The following is a 22,578-nucleotide window of genomic DNA, read 5'->3' on the forward strand; positions in this document are numbered from 1 at the left end:
TCGCTGCGCGTGGCGGGGACTTGTATTCACAACTCAAAGGGTCTGTTTATGCTGCAGCTCGCAAGGCGCGCCCTAATTTAAACGTCTTCCTTATTATGTTAGGTCCAAGCAAGCGATGAAGCATGGGAATTTAGTATAAAAGTCAGTGAAAAATTTAATACTTTTATGCCGAATAACATTCATAAAAATGAAAATAACTTCAAGGGCATCCCGAAAGCACGTAAGAGGGTTTAAGGTATCGTCTGTTTTGGGGCTTTGGTGGGGCCATGATTCCAGGCCTCTTGCCGACTCCTAGTTTGCCTGGAAACGTGCAGGATGTAGAACTTTTCGAAGTGGATGAGGCGTCTTTGTAGATTTTGTAACTCCTGGAAGAGAGAAGAAAAAACAGACCACTAGAATACCGCTGTAAATGTGACATCTTCATATATCTAAGGTTTCAAAAATCACATCAGACTTGAGCCTTAAGCCATGCAGTTTAGTTAAATGCTCCTTTGCACGTGGATAAAGGAAACATTTGTATAGTGGCACCAACAGCGAGACTCCTTTTCCCAGCATCTGAAAAACGAGAGTTTCATTCTCAACACCTTTTCTGAATCCTCAGTGCTCATGCGATATTCATACTGCCCTGGCTGTTACAACAGGGCGAGGGGGAAAAGGGGAGGCGCAGCCAGTTAACTGTTGTGTGAAATGACTGAAAATTAAAGGATTCCAAGCTACTGTCTATGTCAGAACCCAACACGTGCCAGTAGTGTGGATAACTACAAGGAACTTTTCATGATGAAATAGTTAAAACGTGCTTAATTAGCATTATGTCACAGTTTTAATCAAACTTGATGGAGAATCAGAAAACATACCCCTTAGAAGAAGCTTGCTGTCCCCCAGATCCAGCTTTTTTCTTCTTTGATTCTCTAAAAAAATGGGACTTCTTTCTCTTCCTTCCCTTGCCATTTTTTGTTTGGAAATAGTTAGAGGCTGCACACGTTGCCTCTTCTGCCTCATCCGCGCTGTCGTGTCTGCTAGCATCGGTCTCTGTGGCTGAGAGAGGCTTCTTTTCAGCTGTGGAGAAAAAACCCTACATTCCTTAATATTTCTTAAACTCCCTTAACTAAGAAAAAAGCTTTTTATTCCTAAAGCTTTTTTCTTAGTTCTGACAGCATTTCTGCATTAGGGATCACATTTGCATGACTGCCACCAAAACATCTGAGGGGTTTGTATCAGCCAAAGCAGTTGAGCTGGGTTACTGATAAGGAAGAGAGTCAACAGGGCCTAAAGGTAACCTTTCAGACAAGATTCTCTTTCAGTGTGATCAGCCTACATCTTTTAAGTAAAGAAAGTTATTTAAGTACCTGGTAGTGTCTTTGCACAATACTTCTGCATCACTCCTATTATTTCTGCTCCATACTTCTCTAATTTGTCCTCTGTAACACCATCAATCTGAAGCAACACTGCTGGGTCTGAAGACAATGTCTCTGGAAAAAAAAAATCCTTTTTCAAATGCGTCAGATCTTCAGCTTTTGTCTCTTTTTTCTTTCTGTCTTAAATTTGTATTGTATAGCCATCACTCTAAGTTATTTAATAAAGCACAATTTAAAAAACTGAGTTTGATCAAATAAACAGCTAGAATATAGATATTAACAAGTTTTTAGTACATGTGAAATAGTAAGGAAAAATGCTATTAGGAATTTTGTTCTAACATTACATGGCCCAAGCAGCCACCAGCAAGAGTGGGACACAGCAACCAAAGTAACAGTGAAGTCGTTAAATGACCTGGACACCTCAACACAGCTTTCTTGGCATCCCCAATATCAAACTGGTTTGCCATCCCTGTCGTCCAAGATACTTTTTGGACTTCCCAGTTTAGGCTACAGTCCTGGTGGTCTGCATTCCGAGTCTAATCAGATCCAACCCTGCTTAGCTTTTTTGAGATCAGCCAAGTGAGCTAGATGCTGGCCATCTGCTGTAAATGGCACCCTGTTGACTTAATGGAACATCCCTATTAATCCACAATACAGAAAAGCCACCACTGCCTTCTAGGATGTGTTTTGACCTTCCAACACCCTGTCAGCACCCAATGACATCAGAAGTATGGCTGACTTCATTGAGAACATTATCACCCAATAGGCCTGAAGGCCGTCAAATAGAGGCAAAGACATTCTACATGAAATGGAGCCATGGCTATAGAAAAGCTGGAAAATATGAAGACAGATTTTACAACTCTTATAGCACCTTACCAAATAACAGATTTTTTATGTCATCAGGTATCGTGGCCTTTTCTTACCTGATTCAAACTCATCAAGCAGAGAAAGCAAGTGAGAAAAAAGGTGGGATGAGATAGCAAATAAAGGAAGAACAACTTGCCAAGGACTGCTATTTGAACAAACATTGCATTTAACTTACATAAACCTGAGCTCTGCACTGATGTGTTGGAAACTCTACTTTTGGCATGTCAGTGACATGATATTTAGGATAACACAAGCTTGTTATTTCTATTGCAACACATAGGACATATCATCCACTACATAATATAGATGTTTTCCATGAAGATATACCTTACCTGCTATTCTTTTTAATGTGGCAGTGTTAAAAATATTAAAATAGTGGATATTAAAAACTTTCCCAAGGTTTTTGCAGACATCTGTGAGTTCAGAGAGACATTTCTTAACCATCTCTTCCCGTTGAGACATCTTGGTCTCCAAAGCCCTCTGCTTGCGAATATTGCTGGCACTTTCTGTTTCACAGAACTCTACCTAAAGGACACGAAAGGGCATTTTGGTGTACAATTAAAAATAAGAAAGCTTCCAAAATGTCCTTTATAAGAGAAGAAAGAAGAGGGAACAGTTCAGCACAACTGATAGGTGACAACAGGGAAGCCCTTTCTCAGCAGCCGCCTTTGCTGTTCTCAGTTTTTCTGAACCATTTCTCTGCAGTTTCAGGTTCTCAGTCTGTACTGAGGGACCAGAAGAAATTCAGGCAGCTCGGACTGCAGTCACGCACCTGCAAGGAGCCATTCAGCACAGCACCAGCTTTTTCCCCCAGCTGGATGTACGCTACCGCTTGATCCTTAGCAGTAATGTACAGATCTTCATCCAGAATCTTGTCCAGCACCAGCTTCCTAAAAAGTCGCTCAGCGTTATGGCGTGAGTAGGCTGCTCCCTTGCCAAACAGACCACACTGAATCTTTGCATTTTTTGAACCTATTAAAAGGAGGAGGAGAGGAAAGCATAGCATATTTTCATGGCCAAACCAACTCACTTGAGCGGGCTGGAAGATGCTGATATTCAAAGGCACATGCTAAAGACACTCCATATACCGGACCCATAAAGAAGGGCTACCAGGGAAGCCACCAGGCCCTGCCCGGGATCCCACCTTACCAGAGAGCCTTGTCTCTGCAACCTCCAGCCCCAGTCAGTGGGCAGGGTTATTTACTAGACCATAGACCGCACCTCTTTAGTAAGTCATCAGGACAGCTGACAATAAATGGAGTAGAAATAAAACATGAGGCGAACTGGGAACAGTTTATGACATTCACCGATTTCCACATCAGTTTGTAAAAGTTAAGGAAGGTCAGAGAAATTGCTGTGAAGTTGCAAAATTATGAGCAAAACCACCCATGCTTAATGGAAATTATTTACACAGTAACTCTTTGCCTTTTTCCTGTAGTTTTTCTGATCAATTACAAAAGAAAGCATTGTTGGGAACCCGTCATCAAGGAGAATTCCCTCTCTCTATATATGGGTTTCTTTGTGCTGCAGTCAAATCTGTTCTATGCCAAATGCACGCATTATCTCTGCTGTTATATGTGTCTTGTGTGTTATCGTCCTTGTGTTTTTATCCAGTTTTTGAAGAAGAATCCTCCTTGCTCACAGAGAAGAAAACTGGATGAACAAATATCATAATTCCAAAACATTCCTGGAGAAATATTATCAAAGATTTTTTATCTTGGAAAACAAGATGACCATTACTATTTTGAAGGCCATTTGGAGTTATAGGCAAGGAGAACCATTAAATCTTGGAGGATTTTATATACAGGTAGTCCTCACTTAGCAAACACTTGTTCAGCAATCATTCAAATTTAGGACGGTGCTGAACGAGGAGACTTACAACAGTCCTCATAGTTGAGGCCATTGCAGTGTCCCGTCACGTGATCGCAATTTGGGCGCTTGGCGACCAGCTTGCAATTATGATGTCGCAGTGTCCTGTGGTCACATGATCACCATTTACAACTTTCCCTCTGGCTTCCCACAAGCAAAGTCAACAGGGAAGCCAGCAAGAGGTTGCAAATGGCAAGCACATGACATCACTCCTAATGACCATGTGGGATTTGCTAACGACAGCAACAGGAAGGGCCAGAATTTCCATCATAACATTGTGCTTCATGACCATGTTGCTTAGCGATGGAGTTGCCAGTTCCAATTACTGTGGCTAAACAAGGACTGCCTGTACTAGGAATATGGTACCCAATCTGTCAAATACATGTCCTTGGGCACATTCCTTTGCCATACTGGATCTCTCACATGGGTTATGTTGCTTAGCTTTCTCAGCTTAATAAGTGATGGATTAAGTTCAGGATTTGCTCTATGTTGCATCTATATCAGGATGTGTAATTTAAATCAAGGGTTCACAGTGTCTTTTTGGTATATCTCAGTGTACTTGCAACCATTTGCATTACAGATATTTGATTTTTCATCATATTGGGTATTATAAACAAGGGGAATAATGGGAGCTGACAAGCATCAGATGGGCATCCAATTTATACATTTCAGGCCTTTGCAACTGAAATCTATAAATTAGAAATATAGGCGTTGCCTTCCTTGCAAAATTCAGCAGTGGTGGTGACTTATTTAAGGTCCTGTTGGGAAGCCCCTAATCCCGTTTGTATTCCAGATCCCTGAGAAAGCAGGTGAAGCATTTCATTTCCCTGCTGGGGAGGCTGCCTGTCCTGGCCATAGGCAACGAACCCAAGCAATCACAAGTTTGGTTCCAGGAGGGGGTTCAAGGAACAGCTGAAAGGCAGAGACAGCAGGCCTGGGAAGGGTCTGTTTGCTTGCTCCTCACGGAGGTGAACGGAACCTTATTTATAAAATGAATTACTTAGAGTTAATTGTTAGGTATAGTGTCCATTTTGTTTTCAAGATTTATTTATTTAGCAAACTTCTATAGCCTGCCCATCTCACCAAAGCGACTCTGGGTGGCGTACAACAGTCAGATAAAAAGACATAAAAACAACAGAAGAAATATAAAAAACCACATTAATAAAAACCATAAAAAAACAGAAATAAAAAACCATAGGGGAAGGGAAAATAAAAATGCCCCCCTCAGCCATGGACCCATCTAAGCAGGTCTCTGGTTCCCTGGGAGCCCCAGGCCTGATCACATAACCAGGTCTTGAGGGCCTTTCGGAATAGCAAAAGGGATGGGGGTAATCTAATCTCGGGAGGAAGGATGTTCCATAAGGTGACCGCCACAGCAGAGAAGGCACATCTCCTGGAACCCACCAAATGCAGGTCCTTAGCAGATGGTGCCCTCAGCATGCCTTCTCTTCATGATCTGATGGGGCGGGCTGATATAATCGGGGAGAGGCAGTCCCTCAAATAGCCTGGTCCCATGCCATGAATGGCTTTAAAGGTTGAAACCAGTACCTTGAATTGGACCTGGAAACAAACTGGCAACCACTGCAGCTTGTGGAACAGAGGTGTAACATGCACTTTTCTTGGAGTGCACATAACTGCCTGCGCCGGTGCATTGTGAACCAGCTGAAGCTTCCGGATACTCTTCAAGGGCAGCCCCATGTAGACCGTATTGCAGTAGTTCAATTTGGAGGTGACTAGGGTGTGAGTGACTGTGAGCAGGGCCTGCCAATCCAGGAATGGGTGCAACTGGCGCACAAGTTGGAGCTGTACAGAGGCCCTCCTAGCCATAACTGCTACCTGCTCATTGAGCAGGAGTCATAAGTCTAGGAAGATCCCCAGGTTGCGCACTGGGTCTGTTTGGGGCAGTGCAACCCCATCCAGGGCCAAAGATGGCATAGCCCTGGAACTACCAGATGCCAAAAACCACAGCCACTCAGTCTTGCCAGGGTTCAACTGACCCCTGTTGTTCCCCATCCAGACCCTCACAGCCTCCAGACACTGAGATAAGACATACACAGCATTGCTTAATTTGCCAGGAGTGAAGATATATAATTATCATCAGCCTACTGATATCTCCCCCCATGGTGATGGATGAGCTCACCCAGCAGCCTCACATAGATGTTAAAGAGGAGAGGAGGGAGTGCCAAATCCTGCAACACCCCACATAGTAGGGGCCGAGGGTGGGACTTCTCCCCAATCACCACCAACTGGAATCAACCCCAATGGAAGAAGGCGAACCAGCACATTACAGTGTTGCCCACCCCCAATCCTCTGAACCGATCCAGAAGGATACCACGGTCGCTGGTCTTGAAAGCCACTAAGAGGTCAAGTAGGGCAAGGATGGATGCCCTACCTCCATCCTGCCCACGCTAGAGGCTATCCAAAAGCGTGACCAATGCTGTTTCCATCCCACACCCAGGTCTGAATCCTGACCAAAAGGGATCCAGATAATCCGTTTCCTCCAAGGTCCTCTGAAGCTGTTGCGTAACCACCTTGTCAACCACCTTCCCTAGAAAGGGGAGGTGAGATAGTGGATGAAAATTGTCCAACACAGTGGAGTCCAGTGATGGCTTCTTGAGGAGTGGGTGAACAACAGCCTCTTTAAGAGGTGAAGGAACAACCCCCTCACTCAAAGAATTAACCACCGTCCAAACCCACTCACATGACACCCCCCTGGGCTGCGTTAACAAGCCAGGAGGGGCATGGATCTAAAGAGCAGGTGGCTGAGCTCACAGTCCTGAGGACCCTGTCCACTTTCTCAGGTCCAACAGGCTCAAACCATTCCCAGATAACCAGGCAAGATAGTCAGCATGAAGTTCAAAAAGTAATAACCTTATGTAAACTTTAATAATCTATACTCATAACAGACAATGGTGATGAATAGATGCCTGTCTCAGGAAAAGTAATGGTATCTTTTCATGTATAATTCAAAGGGATGAAGAAGGGGAATATGATACCATATACAGATGAGGAACTGACTAACCAACATGGAGCATCGGAGAAGATGTTCGTATGAACCATGTCCCAGATGCTAGTATTGTCCTGGACTAATAAGGGAATCATCTTGAAAGCTCTTGGCCCTCCTTCAGAAAGAACAGACCTCAAGGATTAGAAACATCTGGTACCATACAAGAAAGAATATGGTTCACATCCAGGTATAACCAATCAGCTGTGAAGGTATGAACAAGAGGGCGCTGATTGGACAACCTGGAATCAGCCTGTCTCCCTGGGTTTCTCACATACACACAGGCAGGAATTGGGAACAGAGCCCAGGCCCCTCCTGCTTCCTCCGTTCAATCCTTTGTGCTTCCTACACAGGCAATCAGGTGAGTTGAAGGAACTCTGCTGCCCCTCCTGAGGCAGCTCTCTCGGCTTCTCTGGGGCTGAAAGAGAGAGACTCCCATCCCCCAAGCAACTATGGAAGCAGAGGTGGCAGTTGCTTGGGCACCAAATCCCCCGTCTTTTTCTGTTGTGTGCAGACTGCTATACTCTGAGCCCCAACAGAGAACAAGAAGGAGGATGGTAAAGTGAGCAATGTGGTACACGTGGAAATGACTGCACGGGAGAACAGTTTGGCCTTGATTCCAGTTCCATCCCTCCTTGGCAAAAGGGGATGGGCTGGGGGAGCGGAAAGTGCCCCACCCACTTTTACAACCTATCTGGCATGCAATGTTGAAAAATTATAAAGGATAATGTAGAACTTACCCAAGAAAATGTCAATCATCATATTGAGGGTGTATCTTCCTGCATTTCTCTTGATATTTCCAGTTCCTTTTTCACCACAATGCTCCTTAACAAACCTCACAATGTTTTTTACTTCTTCGGTCACATTCTTCAGCTTGTATACCTAATAAAAATAGTTTTATTAATTTTGTATATCGTATAGCCAGTACACTGCACGTAGCTCCTAGCTGATGGGACATTGGCTTGATTCATGTGCCTAGAATAGCATGAACGTGTTTGAGATGAAACAGGCTTTAAAGCCCTTGCACACTGATCAAAACATACCTGACTGGGACTGGCACTGCTGTTAGAAGGGAATGTTGCATATGGCTGGCAGCCTCATCTATTCTTCTCTAACTTTCTAAAATGCACTACATGAAATCCTTGATTGACCAAAGGTAGAGGTCATTTCTATTGGTCCATCTTGTGACAACCATGGCACAGGGTAGGCCAGACATGGAATGTAGGACGGCTATATGGTAAAGAACATGAATTGAATGAATGAGTGTGAATCTGAGTCATGCTGATCTGATCTGGTGGAGTGGAGTTCATAAATTACATTCATGAAAGTAAAAGTGTAAGTTTCATCGAGAATGAAAGGACTTAAAATATGACAACAAGGATGAACTGGTATCATCTAGATCACCGTGAGAGATTATGAAGATAGGAATTCATAGGTTGAGTACAGTTGCATATTACATTCCTGTGAATGGTGATGGTGGAGGATCTGCTTTGAAGAAACCTGTTTGGTTTTAATACATAATTTAAGCATTTGTCTATTTATGCATACTGTGGCAAAATAATCTGGACCAGACAATTTCAATCAATCAGTCAATAGGGTGATGAGAGGTTCTGAATGTAGGACAGACCGTAGTTTGATAATTCATCTTCGGAAAAGAAATGGACAGAGAAACAAAAGAAAGTTAAAGAAATCAGAGTGAAAGTAGGACAATTATAGTAGAAAGATGGCAGTAACAGAAAGCACATGATCTGTATGAAAAAGTATTAGAAGATAAATTGACCTCCCAATAGAATAAATGGAAAGCAGATGCAAGAAAAGGGATGCGGAAGCTGCTTTGAAAAAAATAGTTGTAGAGGGCACATGAGCATGCGGAGTTACAGTAACGGGAAATGGGAAAAAGGATGCTTGGTGGAAGGATTATATGAAATATACTGTATAATGTGTATCAGAAAAAGGTGCAAAGCTGGAGTCAGAGAACAAGATTAAATTAGTTAAGATTAAAAGAGAAAAAGAAAATGCACAACCATTTCAATGGAAGTGAGCAAAGAATCCAAACAAGGAGCCTCCAGCAATTATCTCCTACATTAATTTATTTTCCTACCCTTTTTCTGCACTTTACATAGGGCCCTTCCCCAAGAGAGAATCATATGATGGTCATCTACAGCACGATGTATGAGAACAGCTTTATGAAACAGAGTTGTTTGCTATATCTGATTGTTAATAATAAAACATTTTTCAACCTTAATATAATCTAAAACTTAAGACATGTAAATTTAATTAATAATTTACAATAGGAATATCATTAAATGGGCTCTTTTGGGATGAAGAACAGTGCTAATGAAATACCCAAGAGAAAAAAATGGTATGCTATTATTTGAAAATCCCATGGTTAACTTCTTCTGCCCACTGCTTTTAACCCTTCCCAGGAAGATACTTGAGTCAGCTATTTAGAAGCAGAATTTGAGGCACAGCTTGCTTACCTGTTGTTTGGAGCAGTTGTCACAACTTACTTCAGGGTGTTCCTTACAAAATCTAGAATTAAAGCCCGTTTCTCCAAAATAGGCGAGCAACTGTATTCTCCGGCACTCCATTACATTCTCGCAATAATGGACCATGCTGTAGAGGTTGTTGAAGTGCGTCTGCCGGGTATGCCTGTTACCCTCTCTTTCCACTGAAATGCAAGGAATATGGTCCTTGTGAGGAAAGAACCCACAGAGGCAATACCCAGATAAAGCAACTGAAGTTTCACAAAGCTGCTGCAAACTTCTGAGGAACCATTTAGCAGGCAAACGGGTGAGGGTAGAAAAAAATACCCTAAACACCTCCGAACCCTCTTTGTACCCACTTTCCTGGAGCAAGGGAGAGCCCTCAGCCACCAAAATAGGTCTTGCTGGATGCAGAGTCAGATTAGGTTGTGACAAGGGCCGTCCCAAAGCTTGTGGGAAAAGCAGCCGGCAACTGCTGTAAATTTTCCATTTTTTGAAAAATTAATCCTAGCTGTTAAAAGCCCAAACTGTTCCCAAATCTCATACTGTATATATAGATCCCTTGGTAGACAGAAAACAAAAGAAATCAGCTAGGCAGCCATTATAATCAGCTAAGATGAATTCTGGCTGACTTTCTAGGTAATAAAAGTCAAAGCTAAATTATGAAATGCTGGAATGAAATGGCCCCTCATGTAATAGTCCAAGCAAGATAAAGTTAAGTCTTATTTTGGCTTTGAATACTGTTGGAGAATGATTAAGTCTGGTCTTCTTTTTCAAGCCCCACAATAACAATAGCAGCTGTATAAGACATGGGGGAAAAACATATCCGAAATCCACAGAGGAAATGCCTTTTTTAGATTAGCTCAGGGGGAGAGGCATAGAGACCCCCAGTCTCCTCAGGCACTTGTAAACAGACGAAAGAGAAAGAAGCAATAAATCCCAGTTAAGGTTGTGGGCCAGATTTCTTCCTTTTCATTATAATAAACAGGAGAGCAAAATAAGACATTCGAGACAAATGCTATCTATTTTTCTCCCAAGCAAGAAGATTGGTAAGTTCATCAATCTGGAAAAGGCAGTCTTTGGATAATATGCGCTGCTGGGCTTCTCAGAGTGGGCGCTGTGCCTGCTTGGTCGTTCCTCCCCCTTCCCCCAAGAAATAACTAGCCCCAAACACAAGGCAGGCAGTCAGCAGTGCTCCAGGAGGAGCTGCTGGCGTAGTTAAGCACAGAGAGAAGAACATAAGTGGATCACTGGCTAGACATTCTCTCTGTATTTAGGTTTAGGGTTTTCTTAACTGTTCACTGTTAGCTGACTAGAACCTTTGTGGCAATGAGCAGCACCGTAAGTGGGCATGTAAATAAAGGCCTCCAGCTTTAAACCCAGGTGGCCTGCTTGACTTTGGCCCCACAGTTTGAAATGACACCCACAAACACTTACTCAGGATGAGCCGTCTCAGCCTGGTAACGTCACTATAGCTGTAGAAAAGCAGGCAGTGGGATACTTCTCCATCCCGCCCACTTCTGCCTGACTCCTGATAGTACCCTTCAATAGATTTAGGGAGGGAGGCGTGGATTACAAAGCGCACATCGGGCTTGTCGATCCCCATTCCAAATGCAATGGTGGCACAGATAACCTGGAACGGAACAGAACAAGCCCTTACTCCATGCGAGGGAAGCGAGACAGCACCCCTGCCTGCACTGGGAGGGACCGACCCACAGTGCTGCTCCTGAAGCCCAGGAAGCTGCCTCTGATGGGCTCAGACATGGCTCTCATCCAGCTGATCTGACTCTAGGTCTTGCCCACTGATTGTTCAGTTTTTCCTCTTTGCCCGAAGAGATGACGGAGCAGCCAAAGCTAGCTCAGCTTGGACATAGCGCTTGCCATCCTCTGCGACAGCTCTGGGCTGCTTTCCCCAGATGTTCATGGCCCGTGCCCCGGCTGCCTCTTCTACAGCCATTTTCCCTACTGGGCATGTGCTGGTGTGGCTTGGGATCAAGGCTAGTCCAGGTCCTTGCTAGAGAAGAGCCAAAGTGAGAGTCCAGCCAGCTGACCAGTAGAACTGGTCTTTCCCTAAGTCAGGCAACACCCTGGAATCAGAACACTGGTCCATTTAGCCTGATGCTTTCGACTCTCCATCATTTCTAGCCCATAGGGATGCTGCCAGGACTGGACGGAAATTTCCCATATGCGATCCCTCTCTATATTCTGTTCTACTTCAAACCCATTCCAAGGAGGGCAATGTCAAATACACCAACGGCTTTACAAAGTGCAAGTGATCCAATAATGGGAGCCAGCCCAATTGCTACATTTTGAATTGCCACAAAATGATGGCACAGCATTTGAGCCAACTTCTTTTGAACCCTCCCATTTTGTACCACCTCACTTCTTCCAAATCAGCCTGTAACTGCTCACAGCCACATTACTTATTATTGGTCAATGAAAAGCCATATTTAGCTGCATGTCAATAGAATCTCTGCAGGTATGAGCTCTTGAAATTTGACAGAACTCAGAGTTCGCCATACTTTCTTTGTAGAGGATTAGTCATATTGCCTACATCCTCCACCTTTTATTTTAATTGCTGATGTGGTTGTATTATTTGATATCACTTTCTAATAGTATATTCATTTTACCTGGCACCCCTCCTGATTAATCCATTTCTGCTGCACAAGATCTCTGGTGCTGTCAGGGAGACCAGCATGATACGCAAGTGCAGAGAGGCCGCCCCTTTGCAAAGCGTTGGCAACCGAGTCACACTCATACCGTGAGAGACAATAAATAATTCCTGAGTCACCTGCAACACACAGGAAAAACATTAAGGGTCTCGGCCCTCTAAAAGTCTATTCAAGATGGCAATACAGTTTTGAATTCCATCTGTTTGCTTTACTTAATGGCAGCTTGTAACAATTCACCATTGGACAGGAACAAACCCAACCACTGCTGCTTTATCCACACTTGTATCCTGCCCTTTTATAGGGCAGCAGATGATGAGGTCTTTTCCCATCCCTCGCCCTTAGCCCAAACAACACAGCAAACTTCTCCCTATTCATATACCGAGGTGAAGAAGGCAAGGCTCCGGAAATGATGTCAGCTGCCGTGAACGTCACAGCATAATCCAACTGATACTCTAACTCAGGGGGATGTAATGTAATGCTTATGGATACCACTGTGTCAGAAAGGAGAAGCCTGCCCAAATTCCTAGCCCTTCCCAACACAAAGCACATTTGAAAAAAATGTAAAATCCAGCCATCTCAACCCTTCCTTGAGTGTGTCCACCTGGAGGCTGGACAGCCTTCTCTCTGGGATGCTTGTATTTGGATTCTTGCCTTGAGCGGTGATGCTGGGCTTGACAGCCTCAATGGACCTTTCCAAGTCCAGAAAAACCATATAGGCAGAAAAAGGGGGCATTTCCAAAATTTTGTGATTGGCACATCCCTTACGACCAGGTCATTTGTGCTATTACCCAAACACTTTTTCAAAATTAAAGGGCCCCAAGTTCCAAAAGGGTTGGAGAAACCTAACCACTACATTGCACCAGTTTTCTATCAATATGGTACATTTATGAACAAGTTTTAGATATCGACAGAATCATTCCACAAGGCTGATCCATTATGTGTATATTTCCCTAAGGAACACCAAGATATCAAATATCAGAATTTCTCTCTAATCTAATAAACACTGGGCTTAAAATAACCCCATACAAGTAGACACTGGCAGAGGAAGAATGGGTGTTAACTTACAAGGGTGATATTTTCTGATCCATTGTAAGCAATCTAAAGCAACAGTTTTGGGTTTCTTGGGTAATACGTCGTATTTCAAGTTGTGCCTGTTAAAGCTCATAGTAAACCTAGAAGGATATTAGTAATTTAGGTGAATTAAAGGATTAATGAATTTCTAAAGAATATACAGCCAATCTATACAGGAATCCCAGTAAAGCTGTCCCTTTCCCAAATTGCCCAAGAAGGAACTCTCTCCTCACCCTCTAACTCCAACTTACACCTGTGGCTGGAGCATCTCCAGTTGATTTAGGATGTCCTTTTGCACTCTGGGGTTGGCTGTGGCAGTAAGAGCCATCATAGGAACCAAGGAGAACTTCTTTCGAAGCATGTTAAGCCGCTTGTAGTCTTGACGAAAATCATGACCCCACTAAGCAAAAGGTTTTTAAAAAGTTAACATTGCTCACAATTAAATGCATACAATTGTTGCAGCCACCTATGACCTATTCAATTAAAGCAGATCACCTGACTGACACAGTGGGCTTCATCAATCACAAAACGAGCCAACAGCTGTCGCTGGTACAAATTCTCCAGAGCTGACATCAGCCGGCCACTCAGGCAAACCTAGGAAGAGCAAGAGGAGCCCAGAATGTTACAGCTTCATTCCTCGATGCCTTTCAGAGCCTCCTGATCTCCTTCACCCACAGGCGCCACCAGGGACACAACTGCAGCCAAGCCAGCAGAAGCCTGGCTCCATCCAGCCCCCCAGCATCAGCTGGAGTGCTGCTGAGCTGCTACACAAACCTTCTCTGGAGTAACATAGAGGAGTTTTATAATGGGATCTTTCTTTGATAGCTGCATGTAAATTCTGGATGCTTCAGCATCAGTCTTATCACCTGTGAGGTAAGTAGCTGGAATCTAGACAGAGAGGACAAAAGGTGTACCATTTGCAGCTAACAGGGCTATAGCTTCAACACTAATCTTGGCTACTGTTGATCGTTTCTTTCCAAGACTGATCAGTAATGAGGCAAATGCTTGTATTAGAAGTGAGGAAGGCAATATCTATGCTTTGCTATTGAACAGTGCCCGTTCCCTCTGCCACAGAGCCAAATTCCAAGAAGCACCAGACAATTCTAGCTAGACCCCTAACTGTGAGGAAGCCAAGGCTACATTGTTCTTTCAGTGAAAGGCAAGTTATACTCCAGATTTTCTCCCTAGATTCTAAACAAGACTAACTAGCTAAAGTACACAAATTTTGTATGAACACAAATTCTACAAGGATTTAAAGTTTTATATTTGCATGGTCCCACTGCAGAGAGCAGAAATCAACATGCCCATGACAGATGCAGATTATCTTAATACATCTTTGCATTTTGTGTAGTTTACAAAAAATCAAATAGCAAATCATCCTGAACTCACATCCATGGATGTCAGCTTCTGAACTTGATCTACTATCAGGGACCTCAAGGGAGAGATGACGATGGTGACTCCCACTGAAACACAGGCTGGCAGCTGATAGCACAGACTCTTGCCACCTCCTGTGTGGAGCACAAGCACAATATGAAAGCTCTGTTGCAAAGCTCATGAATTATAAACACAAATCACGAAGGAGGCCAATGCTTCAACTGACATTTTCTCTATCACACCTGCTACTGTGAAGATTAACAACAGGCCCTAGAATTGAAATGCAAAGAACCACTAAGTTCGACTTCCTACTTGGTGCAGAAGTGAAGCATCCCTGAAAGGTCCTTAACGTTCTTTCATGCAAAATATAATACTTAGCATAAAATTCATTTTAGGAAATCATTCCTTAGCTTTTTTTAAAGCACAGCAAAAGATCTGATTGTATATGAGTTGGATTTATTATGCACTCTGACTGAAATCCTCAAAGTGATTCATAATAATAATAAACAGCAATTCACACATTAAAATCAAAACAGAAAATGGCTTTATAATGGGCAGAAGCGTGCCCAGCCTGGGCCTGTGTTAGGAAATATGTAATTCAACAAAGTAAGAAATCCAATAGTTTCATTTATTCAAAGTAGATAAAGTTTAAAATTGATTTAGAGTATACTTAATTTTTATAAAGTTATACTTAACTACCCCCCCCAAACCTTGACATGTTGGGAGGCCTCATCCACTTCAGTGACTGACAGCAACCCTGACAGGATCTCCTAGTGCAACTGCCCTGCCAGTAAGGTCCAAGGAGGAAGGACAAAGCTAAGAGTAATCCACAGTGGGGGATGGAAGATGGGGCTCTGCAAACCTGAGAGAAACCAGCCCACCTTGGAGAAGGAATATGTTGATGAAGAATCAAACCTGGAAGAAGGCAATGGCCAACTACTTCTGTACCATTACCAAGAAAAGTGTATGAACATGGCTGAATCATTTAAGTAAATGTGGGTGCCAAATGATAAGATGATGGAAAACCATTCTGGTCATTACATAAGAACTTCAAATTTTCACAAGTAGAACTGGAAGCAATGATGTGTTAGACCAAAGTTACAAGTTACTGATGGGCACCAGTCTCGGAAGACGGGTTTCTTGCTTTACAAGAACACATCCAAATGGAACATGGAATGCAAGAAGCATGAACCAAGGAAAACTTGAAACTAATAAAACAAAAATTAAGTGTAAATTGGATGATTTAAGAAAAAGTGAATTTAGATAGACTATATTTGGTCATTTTAATAGACATGATTATACAATATGCTACACAGGGCATACATCTATACAAAGGAATGGAGTGGCAATGATGGACAAAAAGGCAGTGCTAAGCCTATAAGTTATTACCCGATAAATGACAAGATCATATCCAATTAGAGTTAGTGGATATCCAGTGAACATCAGTGTTATAAAGCATATTTCCCTATTACAGATGCAATGATGGAAAAAATCTACAAGAAATGCAGCATCAAGAAAAAGACATAATACTACTAATGGATGATTGGAAAGCAAAAGTTGAAGAACTAGAGAAACTTGTAATTAGAGGAATATTAGATTGATTAAAAGCAGGAAATGGTTAATAAAGAGTTTTATGAAAATAATTCTTAGTTCATTGCCAACACCTTCTTCAAGCAATATAAATGCAGATTCTACACCTAGACATCAGCAGTTGTACAACATCAGCATCATATGAACTACACAATAGGAAACAGAAGATGGAAAAGTGCAATCCTGTCAGCCAGGGCACTTTCAGGTGCAGACTGCAAAACAACTCATGAATTACTAGTTTCAAATGCACACATTAAATTTAGAGAATTAAAGAGAGTAGATGTACCAACAAGATTTGATCTGGAGAACGTATCGTCAGGATATAAGATAAATGTGAGGAATATACAGTATGCTTATCTAATGCAAAAGATAAACTGAGGAAGTATAGGAAGAGTTAAGAGAACTCATGAAAACTGAAGTGAAAAAAAGGAATTCTCATAATCAAAAAGAAGGAAAAAATCCAAGCGGTCTTCAAGACAAGCTATATAATAGTCAAAGATGAAAGCCTCAGATGCAAGGATATGACAACTGAATGCAGATTTCCAACTGCAAGTGAAAAAGAACAAGGAAAAACATCTCAGTCAAGAAAGTCAATAGAATAGAAATGGGAAATGAGAAAAGAAAGGGTTAAAGGAAGACAGAAAGACTGTACTGAAGCTCCTTCCAAATGGGACTATAAATGATGGAAACTTTTGTAGAGAGAACAGGCAAGTAGAAACGTATATAATTTCAGCACTGATGTGAGAGAATATTGGACTAGATAGTTCTTTTAACTATCCTTGGCAGGGACGAGGAAAGTAGAAATGGAAGACAATGGATCAGGTGGATGGGCAGGATCCACAAAAGTGTAGGACTGTCCCTGGAAAAGCTTTCAGTTGAAAAGGTAAGCAGCATATACTGTAGTTGCCACAAGTCAAGCTTGACTCAACAGCACCTAGTTACATTTTTAAGGAAAAATCCTTACCATCTCTCAAAACTGAGTCATGATAACCTAGCACTGAATGCTTTTCTATAAAAAAGGAATAGTAAGAATCAATGTTTCAGATTAACTATGATCAGGTTAAGTGATGCAACAAAGTCACATATTTTATATTTATTACTACTGACTTTCTCCTGAACTAGGGTGACCTATGAAGTCCATGGCAACGCGCTGACTAGTAGGGCTCTGCATTTCAAATGTGAACAGCCTTCAGTTGCCAATGACTGCTCCAATGGCGTTAACACCCTGGAACAGTTCTGAGTACAAAATAAGGCAACTTCAATTCAGAAGAGTTTTTTAAGCTTAAATCACCTCCAAGATGTTTGAAATAGCTTACTCTGTAGTGTTTCAAATCTGAAAGTTTTTCCCAGTTCTAAAGTCTAGCTACCAAAACAATGCAATGCATTCAGCTCTGAAACTGATATTTATAATGTTTCAAAACAGACAGAATGATGGATTTCATGGATAAACTTAATGTCAGAACCTTCAGCAATCAAAATATTAATGTAGTAGTTGCTGGCTTTGTTTCTGCCATTCTTTAGGAGGGGGTGGGGGTAATGAAAGAAGAAGGAAATGGTATGCTCTCAAAGGCCAAGAAGATGGACTGTTATCAAAGGCTAGGAATGTGCAAGGTTGCACCTCTGTGAGAAACAGAAAGGAGTCTGGAAAGAGGGGGGTGAGAAGTAGGGGTAAAAGTAAAATGGGAAAAGCGCGGGTTTTAGTTTCAGCAATGCTTTAAGTTGCATTTACGTTCCAATAAATGAAATCTTTTTTGAACCTAACTCGGGTTGCACGAGATTTTTCTTCATTGGGATTTGAACATCGCAGATCTGATACTTAATTTCCCCAAACAGCTATGGTTCACTTCTGTAGGGGACTACACACTTGCACTGAAAGTTGTGTGCTGACAGGAACCGGCTGTAACAATTGGTCCAAGCAACGGCAGAGGGAAGGTTTCTTGGATCAAGGTTAGATGAATAGGCTGAATCATTTCATCCCAACTATTCAGCTTATTAGCCTATCCCAATTAGAAGACATGCAAAATATCTGCAACTTGATTTAAAACCAGTTATTTTAACTGCTCTTTCAGCCTCAATTCTAACTCCTCTCTCTTTCTTTGGAGCCTTTAGGGCACAAGGCGGATGGCCATTTAGAGACGGGGCCCCATTATGATGGTCTCCGCCATTGGCAGGTATCTCCACCTGAACACACACCTGTGGGCATCAGGATGAAGCAGTCTTGGCCCAGCAAAGCAGCATTGATGGCTTCAAGCTGATTTGTCCGAAAGTGATGGAGACCAAATTTTTTATGAAATATCTTCAGCATCTCATTAGAATGGGGAAATGCTAAACCTCTGAATGGTTCTAGGGTGGAATTTCCCGAAGGTGTATTCTTGATTAGCGCAACTAGGAAGAAAACAAGGTTTTATTATAAGGCTGAAGAGAAAACATACTTGCTGTCTTCAGTGTTTTTTAGCCAGCCATCAGGTGCTCAAACTTAATTCATATTACATGAAAATATCTAAACATGTTTCAGGGGCGGGATTGATCGAGTGTGCTACTAAGCCATGTCAATGATTAAGTCTCAGAAGGTTTCACCTGGTCTGTTCCCAATCATACACGTGCAGAACAACGTGAAAGCTTGAAGGGAATTTGATTTATGTCTTAGCACGCAGGACACGCAACTCAGCCAGTGAAACACTTTCAGTCCCCACCTATCATAACATTGCAATTTTGGACACAATCTAGCCAGGTTCAAAATTTCCATTAAAATCAAATGCAAAAACTCACAGCAAAACAGACACTTTGTAACAGTTGAATTAGTCCACTGAAGCAGCGATGTGGCCTTACAACATTCACTGACATTAACCTAACGGTACGTTCCTACTTGAAAATAACTCTTTTCCCTATTTAATATTAACGCATTTAAAAAGTTGTATTTCCTAAAGTGTATCAGAACTCAAATGCAACTACCTGCCATCATGGAGACACTGGATAGCAATTAGTGGCCTTGTGTTCCCGATATGCTGCCAAGGAGTGCCACGGTGACTGCGGATACCTGCTTTAATGGGCACCTAACTCCCTGCCCCCTCCTGACTTCGTACATTAAAAAAAATATTATTATGACACGAAATGGTGATTTGGATCCATACACTTTTCTTTACAGAATAAAAATAGTCAGATGCAACCCAGAACTCTTTTTGGAAATATGCCTACCAGTCCAAACAAGGAACAAAGGTAAGTAGGACTAGTGATAGCGGTAGGTAACTTTTGGGTAACCTAATACATGCATGCCCCCCACACACACACGGTTAGCTGTTTTGTGAATTGGGCAGTATGTTGTGAGTGTCCACATGTTTCTAAAAATCAAAATATGCTCAAAATGGTTGAGGACATTTAATCTGTGGATAAGACTGTCTGATGCAAGATAGATTGTCAAATGAGTAAATTATATTCTTCACAGTAATTTCTTGCTGTAGCTTATTTTCCAGAACACACTAAAAGAAGAATTAGCGTAACTTACCAGGGCAACTCTTGCCACTCACAGAACAGTCTGCATAAGAAAAATTGCTATGGAAAAGATCATCATTTGCCTTCGACGTTGGAGAGCTTTCTTCCAAAAATAATTTTGCAGGTGAAGCATCTGCAGCAAACTGGACTGGCACCTTAAAAGGCTGTCTGGTTGTTGAAGCACTTGTTACATCATCAAATTCATCAAAATCACCAATATCAAAATTATCATTATTAAGCTCCTGCCCTCCAGTTGCCAAAGAATTCTCACTTCCAACATTGCTCTTAAACGGAGTGAGTTTGCTTTGGCTCTTTGAATTTGTTTCATTCATCTTTGAACACAACCAGCGTGCCTCTTCTTCTAATTCTGGCTTTTTGGATCCAGTTATTCCACTGGTTTCCCTTTTGGGACAAGATATGCCTGAACTTTCCAAGGCAGAAGAGTAAGTATCCAAAGTAGAATCTCCCAAGAAAATGGATGGATCAGCTCCAATTGATCCTTGAGAGTTCAATAGTGACAAACATGGTGGATGAAGGCCACGCAGGCGCTGAACATCACCAAGAAGCTTGTCTGAAAATGGTCTAGAAGTACAAGCGTCCTGTTGAGGAAGAGGAGAGTACTTCTTTCCCAACTGAGAAGAACAACTGTCATCTTGGGACCCACCATAGTCAAAATTATGTTCGCAGTTTACATCTAGAAAGGTATCAGTACCACTTCTGTTTCCATTTCTGTGATTGCTCAACAGTTTTCTTCTGGATATAAGAAAAGATAAGTTATTATATTGTTTTAAAACTTTCCTAATGAATTTGCTGTTTCCTTTCCAGAAATTTCCTCTTATTGATCTTTTACCTTGCTTATAAATGACAATCCAACTTAAATCCCTGCCTATAAAATAAAATTATTAAAACTTCTGTTTGAATGTATTATACCAAAGCATTTTCACAATTTTGATTGGGCCAATAAAGTGAAGCAATACTATTATCATATATATCTACCCTTAATAAAAATGTATCGCCCCACGGAATTTTTCCTATCACATGCTGAGTAGAAATGTTTTTGGCCAATACTGTTTCTACACTCCTGACCCTAGATGGCCCATGGACAATAAATGTATCCCATTTTAAAAGTATTTTTTTTATTATTATCCAATCATGAGTTTCCTGTAGAACTATGATAGTGGAATTTCCTCGGATAATTAAAAACTCTCTTGTTTTACCTACATTCCTACTCCTCTAATATTATAGATGAGTAACAATCTTTTCCCCCTTATGGACTAGGCAGATTTTCCAAAGTTGGACTTCTGTGGAAGTTTTGCAATCTTTAACTGAACAGGACTGGAAATGAGGGGACACTAATCCTGATGAAGAGATCAAAAGTGAACTTATTTGCATAATTTGCTTCTGGAATAAATATGAGAAGGACTCCATTTACAGATAACCTGTGACATAGGAATATCTTCTAGTTTCTAAAAGTTATGCATAGATTAAAAAATGACCTGCTTCATACAGCCTGCATTAAGAGCTATGAAAATCTCAGGGGATTGACGCTATTCAAGTAGTGTTTGCAACTTGGAAAAACTTAGCACATCCTAATTTCTTTACCTTAAAGAAGCAAAACACATTATCATATTCCAAACCAGCAACAACTCAGAACAGACCTGCAGTCTCTAAGCCGAAGGAGCTCTTGACCATGTAGCAAAGATTTCAGCTCCCTTCCTGGAACAGAATCCACCAATTTACAGATATCCTCCATTACACGTAGGAGAAATTTGCCTGAAATGTAACAGGATTCAGTTACAGACCCACATATTTTGCAAGACCCCAGCAATGCAAAGCTGACTGACAGTCATCGAAAGAAAACAGCTGGGAACGCTTCAGAGTATTTTACCTTCCTTCCTTCCTTCGCTTCTTTTCGTGGTTTCTCCAGACTCTGGAAGTTGGTTTATCAAGAGTTCAGGATTCAGTGTTGTCTCAACAGCTGTTTTTTGGGGAAAATGCCTAACAATAATGTTAAGAATCATTAAGAAATCCAGATACATATCATAAAGTAGATATACTTGATACATCAATTAAAATGAGAGATGGCAATTTTATACACACACACAGTATTTCTGTCTAAAAAAAAAACTGTAGACATTGATCATTAGGAACCACTTTGTTGAAGTTAAATTTAAAACAACTGTATTAAAGTTTGAAAGGGTTGATTTTTCCGTGAGTGCTTCTTCCCATTTGCTTAAATACTGCCAGTTCAGAGAAAGAAATTATTTGATTTTCCAGTTTTTTGCAATAATAAATCTGTTACTAAAAGAAGGGGTGTTAATTTATTGTGTTAAGATAGTTAACAAATCTTAGTAAATACAAACAATAAATCTTCAGTAGAAGTAATTACCATATATTGTTGAGTAATTTTTCCAATTACAATACTGCGGATTATCTAGACCTGTTACATCAGGTTTCAGGCCAGGATACAGCACTGAGATGGCATTGATCCTGAGATGGCACTGTTCACAGCCACTCATGCCTTAGTCACCTCCCAATTGGTCTACATGAGTCTGCCCTTGAACAGCATTCATCCGCAAGTGGGATGAAGAGAAGAACTCTTAACAGAAAGGAACAGTTGTTGAAGAACCTTTTTCTGAGGGACAGATATTCAGCATATGGCACCTAACAAAGGACCAAGTAGAGGGCCAGGAAGTCATCCAATGAGGTCCCCAGCATTTTTGATCCAAGGCAAAACCTAAAGGTACATAGGCCCTGATCTATCTGGAAATGATCAGTGGTGAAGTTTTACAGCCCAAGGT

The 22,578-nt window shown here is 41.6% G+C and overlaps 1 protein-coding gene and 1 pseudogene across 1 annotated transcript in view; both read right to left on the reverse strand.

Annotated features, from left to right (window-relative positions):
* Position 1: 1 nt before the first annotated feature.
* BLM (BLM RecQ like helicase) overlaps positions 2–22,578 on the reverse strand; it is a 32,033-nt gene continuing 9,456 nt past the window's right edge. Inside the window, exons 4-21 of the mRNA XM_088139279.1 lie at positions 21,666–21,775; positions 21,436–21,550; positions 19,791–20,530; positions 18,482–18,673; positions 14,714–14,832; positions 14,099–14,212; positions 13,820–13,918; positions 13,576–13,724; positions 13,319–13,425; positions 12,212–12,372; positions 11,019–11,214; positions 9,576–9,766; positions 7,836–7,977; positions 2,995–3,194; positions 2,555–2,747; positions 1,347–1,469; positions 855–1,056; positions 2–365 (exon numbers count right to left, since the gene is read on the reverse strand). Coding sequence (XP_087995405.1) covers positions 200–365; positions 855–1,056; positions 1,347–1,469; positions 2,555–2,747; positions 2,995–3,194; positions 7,836–7,977; positions 9,576–9,766; positions 11,019–11,214; positions 12,212–12,372; positions 13,319–13,425; positions 13,576–13,724; positions 13,820–13,918; positions 14,099–14,212; positions 14,714–14,832; positions 18,482–18,673; positions 19,791–20,530; positions 21,436–21,550; positions 21,666–21,775 — 3,319 coding nt within the window. The 3' untranslated portion in view covers positions 2–199. The remainder of the gene's footprint in view (positions 366–854; positions 1,057–1,346; positions 1,470–2,554; positions 2,748–2,994; positions 3,195–7,835; positions 7,978–9,575; positions 9,767–11,018; positions 11,215–12,211; positions 12,373–13,318; positions 13,426–13,575; positions 13,725–13,819; positions 13,919–14,098; positions 14,213–14,713; positions 14,833–18,481; positions 18,674–19,790; positions 20,531–21,435; positions 21,551–21,665; positions 21,776–22,578) is intronic.
* LOC148216150 (uncharacterized) lies at positions 3,224–7,694 on the reverse strand (annotated as a pseudogene).

Source organism: Python bivittatus, unplaced genomic scaffold (assembly GCF_059951505.1).
Source record: "Python bivittatus isolate LINGU-HERP-01145 unplaced genomic scaffold, Pbiv_v1 ctg000210_np1212, whole genome shotgun sequence".
NCBI lineage: Eukaryota > Metazoa > Chordata > Lepidosauria > Squamata > Pythonidae > Python > Python bivittatus.